General features: G+C 46.1%; 3 protein-coding genes across 3 annotated transcripts; all 3 read left to right on the top strand.

Annotated features, from left to right (window-relative positions):
• The first annotated feature begins 1,081 nt into the window (after nt 1–1,081).
• Nucleotides 1,082–2,797, top strand: LOC141025272 (putative ripening-related protein 5). The gene has a single exon (XM_073500574.1). The coding sequence runs from the start codon at nt 1,629–1,631 to the stop codon at nt 2,196–2,198; it is 570 nt and encodes a 189-aa protein (XP_073356675.1). The 5' UTR covers nt 1,082–1,628; the 3' UTR covers nt 2,199–2,797.
• A 4,210-nt stretch (nt 2,798–7,007) lies between these two features.
• Nucleotides 7,008–8,681, top strand: LOC141025271 (putative ripening-related protein 5). The gene has a single exon (XM_073500573.1). The coding sequence runs from the start codon at nt 7,555–7,557 to the stop codon at nt 8,122–8,124; it is 570 nt and encodes a 189-aa protein (XP_073356674.1). The 5' UTR covers nt 7,008–7,554; the 3' UTR covers nt 8,125–8,681.
• Nucleotides 8,682–12,933: 4,252 nt separating this feature from the next.
• LOC109757165 (putative ripening-related protein 5) lies at nt 12,934–14,610 on the top strand. Its single transcript, XM_020315999.3, has one exon. The coding sequence runs from the start codon at nt 13,482–13,484 to the stop codon at nt 14,049–14,051; it is 570 nt and encodes a 189-aa protein (XP_020171588.3). The 5' UTR covers nt 12,934–13,481; the 3' UTR covers nt 14,052–14,610.
• The last annotated feature ends 1,117 nt before the right edge of the window (nt 14,611–15,727 follow it).

Here is a 15,727-nt window from a genome sequence, read left to right as displayed (position 1 = left end):
AAATCCTTGGCACACCCCGGCCCCATTAGCAAAGTCTTATTTCGGCATCCAGATTCCCACCGAAGGTGGATAAGATGCCGCTGGACGCCAGATGTGCCGTGCACTGGGCCGTCGCCTCCACCGCCACATCATCATTTTCCGCTCGCGGACATCGTGCCCTCGCAACAGCATGCTACACCATCAGGCCTGCCTCTTGTAGACGACACACGTACCCATGGTGAAGTCCAGAACCTCGGAGGCTGCCTTGACGGCCATCATCGTTGTTGCATCACTCGCGACCTTGGGAAGGACACCCCATAAACTCATGCCGCCAGATCATGCCACCGAGAGGGTCGCAAGCAGCCGTTGTGCAGCTGCACCTTCCACAGTTCGCACCCACGCGAGCTCTGCCTTGAGGACACGACACCATCGATATTTATATTGCTTGTGTTGAGCGCCAGCAGCCGCCATCTCCTAGACGAGCAGGACGCCGATGAGGCAGCACTGAGCATGCAGCCGCCGCTGCTGTCCCGCCACAATCAGACGGACTGGGCCCGCGCCACTCGTGTAGCTTGCGGTAGCAGGGTCTTAACGCGCCGACGCACGCACATCCGTCGCAGCTTATCCATGGTTGGGAAGACGGGGCGAAGATAAGATCTCCTGAGGTGGAGGCCGGCGTTGCCGCCACGGCCAACGTACAGAGGAGAGGCTCAGGATTGTGGCTGGAATCGCCGATCAGGAAAATACGGATCGGGCGATTCAGCTGGGGCCTGAATAATAAGTGGTTCTGTCAATGTCAAATGGTGGGGCACGGTTTTCATGTCCGCCGAATTCGACATGAATTCATGAAGCTGATAAATTTTCAACCCCAACTGGCCCCAAGGGGAAAAAAATAGAGATGTCTCACGTAACTTAATTCTCCCGATCTAATAAGTATGTGGCATTTTACATCGGTGCAGATTTTGGACAAGCCAGTATGGTTGGAAGAGGAAGTCCCACGTAACTATAGGTGCAAATAAAAATGGCAAAAATATGTGTTGCACCAGCAATGAACTGCACCTCTCGTTGTAGCATTATCTATGTTCTCCAAAGGTGTACATTTTATTTCCTTCTCGTGGTACCATTTTCAAGAACACAAGAATAAGACATGCACGTACGTGGCTTTTGAGTAAATACTTATTTATCTAACGAAGTTTTCTATATTCCAGTGACCCTCAGATGGTGTTAGTCATGGTTGAAAGCACCGGTAAGAAGTGTGGTAGAAATAGAATATGAAGAATGTTGCTATCAATTCATTCAGTTCTTTGAACCTGTTCTGCAATATTTTTATCATGGGTGTAATCCTGTCTCTGTCTGTCTTTCCCAAGGATCATGCTCAATGAGACACGGTATATAGACGTCCGACCTAGTATTATAACAATCCATTTGATACGTTACGGACCAGTGCCATGTCTGAACGCGTCAATGATTTGCCGTGGAGAATATGCAACAAGTTGGTGCTCATAACTGAACTAGTAGAAGCACTATATAAAGTCGACCCTGCAGCTCTCTAACCACACAACACAATCAATCGAGGCAAACAAACCAGTACTGTAGCAGCAACCAAGAAGTAGACGAGCGTTAGAGTTGAGCACTGTTCAGTAGCTAAGATGGCCACTGCAAGAGCTCTAGCCACCATGGCAATCTTCCTCCTGGTGGCGCTCTCCACCTCCCACATCGCGTCCTCACTCCGCCCTGGTCTCGGTGTCTGCCGTGCAAGTGGCTACCTTCCAGGAAAGTCGGGCAACTGTGAGAAGAGCAACGACCCGGACTGTTGCGAGGATGGCAAGAGGTACCCGCAGTACCACTGCTCGCCGCCGGTCACCGCGACCACCAAGGCCGTCTTGACGCTCAACAGCTTTGAGAAGGGCAAGGACGGCGGCGGTCCGTCGGAGTGTGACAACGCCTACCATAGCGACAAGGAGATGGTAGTCGCGCTCTCCACCGGCTGGTTCAAGAACATGGCCCGTTGCGGGCACCGCATCAAGATCACCGCCAATGGCAAGTCCGTGTATGCCAAGGTGGTGGACGAGTGCGACTCCGTCTATGGCTGCGACGAAGACCACAACTACGAGCCCCCGTGTGCCGACAACATCGTCGACGCGTCTCCGGCGGTGTGGAATGCCTTGGGGCTTGACCAGAATGTCGGCATGGAGGGAATCACCTGGTCTGATGAGTGAGTTTCTAAAACAAAGGTGAGCGCAGGTTATTGGTACCTCTTGTCGGTCCAGTGTCATGTATATAATTTTCGTTCTTATAGGGAAGTCCAGTGTACACATATCCTATACTCGGGAGGCTTATCAGATTATGTATATGATTTCATGAATTTAGAGAAGAAACGGTGCTACCTATGGTTTAGCACAGATGACAAGTTCACGTTTGCTCTTTGATCATGCATAAAATAAATAATGAGCAGCGTGGTGCATAAAGAATGTGAAACACACGAGACAGACACCTGAGAAAGATACACACTCATTTTCAAGGGTAGCTAAACAAGTATAACAGAACAGTAACAAATTATATCATTCACATTTGCACTGAGTGTCCAGGGAGCAGCTAAAAATACAGTGAACTTCCTAGGATTTTTTTGTTGAATTATACAGACCGTTCTCTTGCACGGTTGCATCTAAAGTACAGCATGTTTGCAGCAACTGGCAGCGTAGGAAGAGTGAGAGTGCTCCAAGCTGCAAACATAACCTCTATAACAATTTACTCAAGTCAAGCATTAATAAGCAAGCAATCAACAAAATGGAGCAGCTTAATCAAGGGCCATGCAAAAGCAGGAGGAAGAATCCGCGCGTGTTGACGCTTAATGTTTTAGTAAATCAACTAATTATGTAATACAAATGAGTGCGCGATTCCATAATGTATTACAAGCACTCAACTCGGGCATGGTTCTGGACGGATGTAACCGTAAATGGTAGTTTCTATTCCAAAATTTGATAACCCCAAATCCGTAATCAGTTCCAGCCATTTTTCTTCACGCTTAATGTAGTTTATAAAGTTATCAAGAAATGTTGCTAGCTGTTTGAAGAGTATGCTGCCTGAGATAATTTTTGCCATAAGCAAGCACTTTCTTTCCAGGGTGCATGATTACGAATAATGACTTGGTGGCATACGAGCGTTATCATACTACAAGAAGAAAAGGAAAGGAAGGTTTTGTCTTTTTGATGTCAAGCTTGATATGCACAATTCATATGACCAGGTGGAGTGGAATTTCTTGAGAAGTATTATGTTTAAGCTGGGTTTTGACTCCAAGTGGGTGGACCTCATTGTCGAATGTGTCGCACCCGTTAAGTATCAGGTCAAGTTGAATTAATGGTCCATTCCCTGATCTATTCTTTGCTACCTGGGGCCTCCATCAGGCCGGCCCGTTATCACCATAAATATTACCATTCCACGGCAATGGGCTCTTGAGCTTATTTAAGCATGTGAAGGATTTACGGAATAATCTAGGAGTTAAATTTAAAGTTTGTAGAGGCACCCGTTGTTTCAATTGTAATATTTGCATAGGAATCGTTAATATTGATGGGAACATACAATACTAATTCAAAAGATGGAGGGATGTGCCACCAATGGAAGGGGCCCACCTGGCAAGTTGAAATGAGGTGTCGTTCCCGTTAGGGCTGGATTAACGAGCTGCTCGGCTTGTTCGGCTCGTTATCATTAAGCTCATTATCGTTAAGCTCGTTATCATTAAGCTCATTAATATTAACGAGCTAAAACCTCTGTTCGGCTCGGTTCGTTATGGGCTCGTTATGCTCGTGAGCGTTCACGAGTGCTCATTAAGTTAATAAACAACACAAAAAATCCCATGATCCCATAAAAAATTCACAATGGAATAAATTAAACAAAGATTTTATGATAATAAACAACATAAAAGAATCCCATGATCCCATTAAAAATTCACAACGGTATAAATTGAACAAGGACATTTGGTTCCCGGCGGCTGGATCCTGGTTGACTCTAGGGTCTCCTCTCGGCATGTTCCTAGGTCTAGGAGAAGTGCCAAAGTGGGATGGGGCACATGGCCCCTAGGCTGGGCTAACTCAACTCTTTTGTTAGTATGGGCTGATTTGAACTAGGGGTCTCATATCAAACTTTTGAAAAGTATCGAGTGAAACGAGTTAGCTCGTGAAACTCGTTTGCTCACTCATTAAGCTCGTTAATCTTAACGAGCAAAAAACACTGTTCGGCTTGGTTCATTGACTAACGAGCACGAGCCGAACTATCGAGCGCTCATTATGCTCACGAGCTTCGAGCTTTTCGTCCAGCCCTAGTTCCCGTATGGACGAAGGCAGCGTTGGCAGGATCCATTCTATATATTGGCATAGACGTCGTCGACGCCCATATAATCAAGTGATTTTCCTTGTCTTTCATCAAGGACTCACACTGCTTAGATCTTTCTCATTGTTCACATCAACTTTGGGTCCTATCAAGAAGAAACACAAACACCAGGAAAGCGTTAGACAAGCCATTTACCACTACAATCAAGACACCGAAGTGATCATGATATGAGATCCATGGCATGCTATAGTGTTATTTGAAATTGATCTAATGCAACATAACATTAGCTAATTGAATTATTTCAAATGCACTAATTATAGCATTTCCAACAACTTGAATAATTATTAAAAGGCCAATTTAAGTTATTTACCCGAATCAGGTTTAAAGTATTGGTTTTCACATGAATGTAAATGAAATGCACATATATGCGATATTTTTTAAACATTTTCTAATACAATTTTGCATAACTCTGAATTCATATAAATTTCTTATGATTTTTCAGGGTTTGATTTTTTTTGGATTTTTTAAATTATTTCTGAACTCAAAACATCCCAAAAACTTTTGGCACACACAAGGACCGAACGACGACGACGTATGCCAAGTGGATCCATGTGCCGATGTTTACCCGGTCAACAAAGACTCTATCAAACTAGAAGCGGGGCCCACATGGCAGTGTCTTCGCTATATTTTAACTGATGGATTAAGTAGAGGTCCCACGGATCATAGGGCTATATGGACAGAGGGTTAACCTTAATAGGGGACTGGTCTAATCTAATGGCCCGTCGGACCTGGAAGTGGTACTGCTTCTGTTTGAACGCCAGTGACCACAATGCACGACAACGACACACGGGGAGGACACAACAATGGCGGGAGGCAGCTATGCGTGCTCTAGCTGGTTTGCAAGAGCGAGGTTGAGGCTAGAGCAGGAGGCGCGGGAACATAGTGTCCCACCTGGAAAAAAATTGACCTGTATTTAAAAAAAGAGAGGCTGAAATCTCGGGCCTCTACATCATTGTGACGCACACAACCATTTGTTATGAAAGTTGACGAAAATCATCAACAAGGGGAATACAAAACATAGGCAACCATGGAAGAACCTTTACAAGATATGAATGCAACACCTATGACGAAGTCTACTGCTTCCGCGACAACACCTTCGAGAAGAATACACGTCCTTCCGACGCCATCGTCCGTCCGGTCGCAACTTACCAGGCCATGGATTTTCATCCAGCAAGCCGGGACCAACCACTGAAGGCTAGCACACATATACTAGAAGACACCTTCATGAAGGTAATTACGCTAGTGTGATGCTGATGAGCCCAACAAATACAAGCTAGAACAAAGGTTTTCACCCCGGACATGAAGCAGTGTTTTAGTCACAAACTTGATGATTGATCTTCCGAAAGTCATGTCACGCTAGCAAGGCCAAAGTGACCCTAGCAGATGAGTGGGATGTAATCCCACATAAGATCATCACGATAGCCATCGAGGGGCCATCATGTCGCGATGCAAATCTAGCCACTGCCAGTCCAAACTGACATGAACCGACGAGCAGCATACACCACGGCCCCGGGGTCTTTACCCTTGCATCCTCCATGTGCACAGAGGCACAGACGATGGGAAATCCTTGGCACACCCCGGCCCCATTAGCAAAGTCTTATTTCGGCATCCAGATTCCCACCGAAGGTGGATAAGATGCCGCTGGACGCCAGATGTGCCGTGCACTGGGCCGTCGCCTCCACCGCCACATCATCATTTTCCGCTCGCGGACATCGTGCCCTCGCAACAGCATGCTACACCATCAGGCCTGCCTCTTGTAGACGACACACGTACCCATGGTGAAGTCCAGAACCTCGGAGGCTGCCTTGACGGCCATCATCGTTGTTGCATCACTCGCGACCTTGGGAAGGACACCCCATAAACTCATGCCGCCAGATCATGCCACCGAGAGGGTCGCAAGCAGCCGTTGTGCAGCTGCACCTTCCACAGTTCGCACCCACGCGAGCTCTGCCTTGAGGACACGACACCATCGATATTTATATTGCTTGTGTTGAGCGCCAGCAGCCGCCATCTCCTAGACGAGCAGGACGCCGATGAGGCAGCACTGAGCATGCAGCCGCCGCTGCTGTCCCGCCACAATCAGACGGACTGGGCCCGCGCCACTCGTGTAGCTTGCGGTAGCAGGGTCTTAACGCGCCGACGCACGCACATCCGTCGCAGCTTATCCATGGTTGGGAAGACGGGGCGAAGATAAGATCTCCTGAGGTGGAGGCCGGCGTTGCCGCCACGGCCAACGTACAGAGGAGAGGCTCAGGATTGTGGCTGGAATCGCCGATCAGGAAAATACGGATCGGGCGATTCAGCTGGGGCCTGAATAATAAGTGGTTCTGTCAATGTCAAATGGTGGGGCACGGTTTTCATGTCCGCCGAATTCGACATGAATTCATGAAGCTGATAAATTTTCAACCCCAACTGGCCCCAAGGGGAAAAAAATAGAGATGTCTCACGTAACTTAATTCTCCCGATCTAATAAGTATGTGGCATTTTACATCGGTGCAGATTTTGGACAAGCCAGTATGGTTGGAAGAGGAAGTCCCACGTAACTATAGGTGCAAATAAAAATGGCAAAAATATGTGTTGCACCAGCAATGAACTGCACCTCTCGTTGTAGCATTATCTATGTTCTCCAAAGGTGTACATTTTATTTCCTTCTCGTGGTACCATTTTCAAGAACACAAGAATAAGACATGCACGTACGTGGCTTTTGAGTAAATACTTATTTATCTAACGAAGTTTTCTATATTCCAGTGACCCTCAGATGGTGTTAGTCATGGTTGAAAGCACCGGTAAGAAGTGTGGTAGAAATAGAATATGAAGAATGTTGCTATCAATTCATTCAGTTCTTTGAACCTGTTCTGCAATATTTTTATCATGGGTGTAATCCTGTCTCTGTCTGTCTTTCCCAAGGATCATGCTCAATGAGACACGGTATATAGACGTCCGACCTAGTATTATAACAATCCATTTGATACGTTACGGACCAGTGCCATGTCTGAACGCGTCAATGATTTGCCGTGGAGAATATGCAACAAGTTGGTGCTCATAACTGAACTAGTAGAAGCACTATATAAAGTCGACCCTGCAGCTCTCTAACCACACAACACAATCAATCGAGGCAAACAAACCAGTACTGTAGCAGCAACCAAGAAGTAGACGAGCGTTAGAGTTGAGCACTGTTCAGTAGCTAAGATGGCCACTGCAAGAGCTCTAGCCACCATGGCAATCTTCCTCCTGGTGGCGCTCTCCACCTCCCACATCGCGTCCTCACTCCGCCCTGGTCTCGGTGTCTGCCGTGCAAGTGGCTACCTTCCAGGAAAGTCGGGCAACTGTGAGAAGAGCAACGACCCGGACTGTTGCGAGGATGGCAAGAGGTACCCGCAGTACCACTGCTCGCCGCCGGTCACCGCGACCACCAAGGCCGTCTTGACGCTCAACAGCTTTGAGAAGGGCAAGGACGGCGGCGGTCCGTCGGAGTGTGACAACGCCTACCATAGCGACAAGGAGATGGTAGTCGCGCTCTCCACCGGCTGGTTCAAGAACATGGCCCGTTGCGGGCACCGCATCAAGATCACCGCCAATGGCAAGTCCGTGTATGCCAAGGTGGTGGACGAGTGCGACTCCGTCTATGGCTGCGACGAAGACCACAACTACGAGCCCCCGTGTGCCGACAACATCGTCGACGCGTCTCCGGCGGTGTGGAATGCCTTGGGGCTTGACCAGAATGTCGGCATGGAGGGAATCACCTGGTCTGATGAGTGAGTTTCTAAAACAAAGGTGAGCGCAGGTTATTGGTACCTCTTGTCGGTCCAGTGTCATGTATATAATTTTCGTTCTTATAGGGAAGTCCAGTGTACACATATCCTATACTCGGGAGGCTTATCAGATTATGTATATGATTTCATGAATTTAGAGAAGAAACGGTGCTACCTATGGTTTAGCACAGATGACAAGTTCACGTTTGCTCTTTGATCATGCATAAAATAAATAATGAGCAGCGTGGTGCATAAAGAATGTGAAACACACGAGACAGACACCTGAGAAAGATACACACTCATTTTCAAGGGTAGCTAAACAAGTATAACAGAACAGTAACAAATTATATCATTCACATTTGCACTGAGTGTCCAGGGAGCAGCTAAAAATACAGTGAACTTCCTAGGAATTTTTTTGTTGAATTATACAGACCGTTCTCTTGCACGGTTGCATCTAAAGTACAGCATGTTTGCAGCAACTGGCAGCGTAGGAAGAGTGAGAGTGCTCCAAGCTGCAAACATAACCACTATAACAATTTACTCAAGTCAAGCATTAATAAGCAAGCAATCAACAAAATGGAGCAGCTTAATCAAGGGCCATGCAAAAGCAGGAGGAAGAATCCGCGCGTGTTGACGCTTAATGTTTTAGTAAATCAACTAATTATGTAATACAAATGAGTGCGCGATTCCATAATGTGTTACAAGCACTCAACTCGGGCATGGTTCTGGACGGATGTAACCGTAAATGGTAGTTTCTATTCCAAAATTTGATAACCCCAAATCCGTAATCAGTTCCAGCCATTTTTCTTCACGCTTAATGTAGTTTATAAAGTTATCAAGAAATGTTGCTAACTGTTTGAAGAGTGTGCTGCCTGAGATAATTTTTGCCATAAGCAAGCACTTTCTTTCCAGGGTGCATGATTACGAATAATGACTTGGTGGCATACGAGCATTATCATACTACAAGAAGAAAAGGAAAGGAAGGTTTTGTCTTTTTGATGTCAAGCTTGATATGCACAATTCATATGACCAGGTGGAGTGGAATTTCTTGAGAAGTATTATGTTTAAGCTGGGTTTTGACTCCAAGTGGGTGGACCTCATTGTCGAATGCGTCGCACCCGTTAAGTATCAGGTCAAGTTGAATTAATGGTCCATTACCTGATCTATTCTTTGCTACTTGGGGCCTCCATCAGGCCGGCCCGTTATCACCATAAATATTACCATTCCATGGCAATGGGCTCTTGAGCTTATTTAAGCATGTGAAGGATTTACGGAATAATCTAGGAGTTAAATTTAAAGTTTGTAGAGGCACCCGTTGTTTCAATTGTAATATTTGCATAGGAATCGTTAATATTGATGGGAACATACAATACTAATTCAAAAGATGGAGGGATGTGCCACCAATGGAAGGGGCCCACCTGGCAAGTTGAAATGAGGTGTCGTTCCCGTTAGGGCTGGATTAACGAGCTGCTCGGCTTGTTCGGCTCGTTATCATTAAGCTCATTATCGTTAAGCTCGTTATCATTAAGCTCATTAATATTAACGAGCTAAAACCTCTGTTCGGCTCGGTTCGTTATGGGCTCGTTATGCTCGTGAGCGTTCACGAGTGCTCATTAAGTTAATAAACAACACAAAAAATCCCATGATCCCATAAAAAATTCACAATGGAATAAATTAAACAAAGATTTTATGATAATAAACAACATAAAAGAATCCCATGATCCCATTAAAAATTCACAACGGTATAAATTGATCAAGGACATTTGGTTCCCGGCGGCTGGATCCTGGTTGACTCTAGGGTCTCCTCTCGGCATGTTCCTAGGTCTAGGAGAAGTGCCAAAGTGGGATGGGGCACATGGCCCCTAGGCTGGGCTAACTCAACTCTTTTGTTAGTATGGGCTGATTTGAACTAGGGGTCTCATATCAAACTTTTGAAAAGTATCGAGTGAAACGAGTTAGCTCGTGAAACTCGTTTGCTCACTCATTAAGCTCGTTAATCTTAACGAGCAAAAAACACTGTTCGGCTTGGTTCATTGACTAACGAGCACGAGCCGAACTATCGAGCGCTCATTATGCTCACGAGCTTCGAGCTTTTCGTCCAGCCCTAGTTCCCGTATGGACGAAGGCAGCGTTGGCAGGATCCATTCTATATATTGGCATAGACGTCGTCGACGCCCATATGATCAAGTGATTTTCCTTGTCTTTCATCAAGGACTCACACTGCTTAGATCTTTCTCATTGTTCACATCAACTTTGGGTCCTATCAAGAAGAAACACAAACACCAGGAAAGCGTTAGACAAGCCATTTACCACTACAATCAAGACACCGAAGTGATCATGATATGAGATCCATGGCATGCTATAGTGTTATTTGAAATTGATCTAATGCAACATAACATAAGCTAATTGAATTATTTCAAATGCACTAATTATAGCATTTCCAACAACTTGAATAATTATTAAAAGGCCAATTTAAGTTATTTACCCGAATCAGGTTTAAAGTATTGGTTTTCACATGAATGTAAATGAAATGCACATATATGCGATATTTTTTAAACATTTTCTAATACAATTTTGCATAACTCTGAATTCATATAAATTTCTTATGATTTTTCAGGGTTTGATTTTTTTTGGATTTTTTAAATTATTTCTGAACTCAAAACATCCCAAAAACTTTTGGCACACACAAGGACCGAACGACGACGACGTATGCCAAGTGGATCCATGTGCCGATGTTTACCCGGTCAACAAAGACTCTATCAAACTAGAAGCGGGGCCCACATGGCAGTGTCTTCGCTATATTTTAACTGATGGATTAAGTAGAGGTCCCACGGATCATAGGGCTATATGGACAGAGGGTTAACCTTAATAGGGGACTGGTCTAATCTAATGGCCCGTCGGACCTGGAAGTGGTACTGCTTCTGTTTGAACGCCAGTGACCACAATGCACGACAACGACACACGGGGAGGACACAACAATGGCGGGAGGCAGCTATGCGTGCTCTAGCTGGTTTGCAAGAGCGAGGTTGAGGCTAGAGCAGGAGGCGCGGGAACATAGTGTCCCACCTGGAAAAAAATTGACCTGTATTTAAAAAAAGAGAGGCTGAAATCTCGGGCCTCTACATCATTGTGACGCACACAACCATTTGTTATGAAAGTTGACGAAAATCATCAACAAGGGGAATACAAAACATAGGCAACCATGGAAGAACCTTTACAAGATATGAATGCAACACCTATGACGAAGTCTACTGCTTCCGCGACAACACCTTCGAGAAGAATACACGTCCTTCCGACGCCATCGTCCGTCCGGTCGCAACTTACCAGGCCATGGATTTTCATCCAGCAAGCCGGGACCAACCACTGAAGGCTAGCACACATATACTAGAAGACACCTTCATGAAGGTAATTACGCTAGTGTGATGCTGATGAGCCCAACAAATACAAGCTAGAACAAAGGTTTTCACCCCGGACATGAAGCAGTGTTTTAGTCACAAACTTGATGATTGATCTTCCGAAAGTCATGTCACGCTAGCAAGGCCAAAGTGACCCTAGCAGATGAGTGGGATGTAATCCCACATAAGATCATCACGATAGCCATCGAGGGGCCATCATGTCGCGATGCAAATCTAGCCACTGCCAGTCCAAACTGACATGAACCGACGAGCAGCATACACCACGGCCCCGGGGTCTTTACCCTTGCATCCTCCATGTGCACAGAGGCACAGACGATGGGAAATCCTTGGCACACCCCGGCCCCATTAGCAAAGTCTTATTTCGGCATCCAGATTCCCACCGAAGGTGGATAAGATGCCGCTGGACGCCAGATGTGCCGTGCACTGGGCCGTCGCCTCCACCGCCACATCATCATTTTCCGCTCGCGGACATCGTGCCCTCGCAACAGCATGCTACACCATCAGGCCTGCCTCTTGTAGACGACACACGTACCCATGGTGAAGTCCAGAACCTCGGAGGCTGCCTTGACGGCCATCATCGTTGTTGCATCACTCGCGACCTTGGGAAGGACACCCCATAAACTCATGCCGCCAGATCATGCCACCGAGAGGGTCGCAAGCAGCCGTTGTGCAGCTGCACCTTCCACAGTTCGCACCCACGCGAGCTCTGCCTTGAGGACACGACACCATCGATATTTATATTGCTTGTGTTGAGCGCCAGCAGCCGCCATCTCCTAGACGAGCAGGACGCCGATGAGGCAGCACTGAGCATGCAGCCGCCGCTGCTGTCCCGCCACAATCAGACGGACTGGGCCCGCGCCACTCGTGTAGCTTGCGGTAGCAGGGTCTTAACGCGCCGACGCACGCACATCCGTCGCAGCTTATCCATGGTTGGGAAGACGGGGCGAAGATAAGATCTCCTGAGGTGGAGGCCGGCGTTGCCGCCACGGCCAACGTACAGAGGAGAGGCTCAGGATTGTGGCTGGAATCGCCGATCAGGAAAATACGGATCGGGCGATTCAGCTGGGGCCTGAATAATAAGTGGTTCTGTCAATGTCAAATGGTGGGGCACGGTTTTCATGTCCGCCGAATTCGACATGAATTCATGAAGCTGATAAATTTTCAACCCCAACTGGCCCCAAGGGGAAAAAAATAGAGATGTCTCACGTAACTTAATTCTCCCGATCTAATAAGTATGTGGCATTTTACATCGGTGCAGATTTTGGACAAGCCAGTATGGTTGGAAGAGGAAGTCCCACGTAACTATAGGTGCAAATAAAAATGGCAAAAATATGTGTTGCACCAGCAATGAACTGCACCTCTCGTTGTAGCATTATCTATGTTCTCCAAAGGTGTACATTTTATTTCCTTCTCGTGGTACCATTTTCAAGAACACAAGAATAAGACATGCACGTACGTGGCTTTTGAGTAAATACTTATTTATCTAACGAAGTTTTCTATATTCCAGTGACCCTCAGATGGTGTTAGTCATGGTTGAAAGCACCGGTAAGAAGTGTGGTAGAAATAGAATATGAAGAATGTTGCTATCAATTCATTCAGTTCTTTGAACCTGTTCTGCAATATTTTTATCATGGGTGTAATCCTGTCTCTGTCTGTCTTTCCCAAGGATCATGCTCAATGAGACACGGTATATAGACGTCCGACCTAGTATTATAACAATCCATTTGATACGTTACGGACCAGTGCCATGTCTGAACGCGTCAATGATTTGCCGTGGAGAATATGCAACAAGTTGGTGCTCATAACTGAACTAGTAGAAGCACTATATAAAGTCGACCCTGCAGCTCTCTAACCACACAACACAATCAATCGAGGCAAACAAACCAGTACTGTAGCAGCAACCAAGAAGTAGACGAGCGTTAGAGTTGAGCACTGTTCAGTAGCTAAGATGGCCACTGCAAGAGCTCTAGCCACCATGGCAATCTTCCTCCTGGTGGCGCTCTCCACCTCCCACATCGCGTCCTCACTCCGCCCTGGTCTCGGTGTCTGCCGTGCAAGTGGCTACCTTCCAGGAAAGTCGGGCAACTGTGAGAAGAGCAACGACCCGGACTGTTGCGAGGATGGCAAGAGGTACCCGCAGTACCACTGCTCGCCGCCGGTCACCGCGACCACCAAGGCCGTCTTGACGCTCAACAGCTTTGAGAAGGGCAAGGACGGCGGCGGTCCGTCGGAGTGTGACAACGCCTACCATAGCGACAAGGAGATGGTAGTCGCGCTCTCCACCGGCTGGTTCAAGAACATGGCCCGTTGCGGGCACCGCATCAAGATCACCGCCAATGGCAAGTCCGTGTATGCCAAGGTGGTGGACGAGTGCGACTCCGTCTATGGCTGCGACGAAGACCACAACTACGAGCCCCCGTGTGCCGACAACATCGTCGACGCGTCTCCGGCGGTGTGGAATGCCTTGGGGCTTGACCAGAATGTCGGCATGGAGGGAATCACCTGGTCTGATGAGTGAGTTTCTAAAACAAAGGTGAGCGCAGGTTATTGGTACCTCTTGTCGGTCCAGTGTCATGTATATAATTTTCGTTCTTATAGGGAAGTCCAGTGTACACATATCCTATACTCGGGAGGCTTATCAGATTATGTATATGATTTCATGAATTTAGAGAAGAAACGGTGCTACCTATGGTTTAGCACAGATGACAAGTTCACGTTTGCTCTTTGATCATGCATAAAATAAATAATGAGCAGCGTGGTGCATAAAGAATGTGAAACACACGAGACAGACACCTGAGAAAGATACACACTCATTTTCAAGGGTAGCTAAACAAGTATAACAGAACAGTAACAAATTATATCATTCACATTTGCACTGAGTGTCCAGGGAGCAGCTAAAAATACAGTGAACTTCCTAGGAATTTTTTTGTTGAATTATACAGACCGTTCTCTTGCACGGTTGCATCTAAAGTACAGCATGTTTGCAGCAACTGGCAGCGTAGGAAGAGTGAGAGTGCTCCAAGCTGCAAACATAACCACTATAACAATTTACTCAAGTCAAGCATTAATAAGCAAGCAATCAACAAAATGGAGCAGCTTAATCAAGGGCCATGCAAAAGCAGGAGGAAGAATCCGCGCGTGTTGACGCTTAATGTTTTAGTAAATCAACTAATTATGTAATACAAATGAGTGCGCGATTCCATAATGTGTTACAAGCACTCAACTCGGGCATGGTTCTGGACGGATGTAACCGTAAATGGTAGTTTCTATTCCAAAATTTGATAACCCCAAATCCGTAATCAGTTCCAGCCATTTTTCTTCACGCTTAATGTAGTTTATAAAGTTATCAAGAAATGTTGCTAACTGTTTGAAGAGTGTGCTGCCTGAGATAATTTTTGCCATAAGCAAGCACTTTCTTTCCAGGGTGCATGATTACGAATAATGACTTGGTGGCATACGAGCATTATCATACTACAAGAAGAAAAGGAAAGGAAGGTTTTGTCTTTTTGATGTCAAGCTTGATATGCACAATTCATATGACCAGGTGGAGTGGAATTTCTTGAGAAGTATTATGTTTAAGCTGGGTTTTGACTCCAAGTGGGTGGACCTCATTGTCGAATGCGTCGCACCCGTTAAGTATCAGGTCAAGTTGAATTAATGGTCCATTACCTGATCTATTCTTTGCTACTTGGGGCCTCCATCAGGCCGGCCCGTTATCACCATAAATATTACCATTCCATGGCAATGGGCTCTTGAGCTTATTTAAGCATGTGAAGGATTTACGGAATAATCTAGGAGTTAAATTTAAAGTTTGTAGAGGCACCCGTTGTTTCAATTGTAATATTTGCATAGGAATCGTTAATATTGATGGGAACATACAATACTAATTCAAAAGATGGAGGGATGTGCCACCAATGGAAGGGGCCCACCTGGCAAGTTGAAATGAGGTGTCGTTCCCGTTAGGGCTGGATTAACGAGCTGCTCGGCTTGTTCGGCTCGTTATCATTAAGCTCATTATCGTTAAGCTCGTTATCATTAAGCTCATTAATATTAACGAGCTAAAACCTCTGTTCGGCTCGGTTCGTTATGGGCTCGTTATGCTCGTGAGCGTTCACGAGTGCTCATTAAGTTAATAAACAACACAAAAAATCCCATGATCCCATAAAAAATTCACAATGGAATAAATTAAACAAA

This window comes from Aegilops tauschii, chromosome 6 (assembly GCF_002575655.3).
Source record: "Aegilops tauschii subsp. strangulata cultivar AL8/78 chromosome 6, Aet v6.0, whole genome shotgun sequence".
Classification (NCBI taxonomy): domain Eukaryota; kingdom Viridiplantae; phylum Streptophyta; class Magnoliopsida; order Poales; family Poaceae; genus Aegilops; species Aegilops tauschii.
This window is presented reverse-complemented; position numbering and strand designations above follow the sequence as displayed.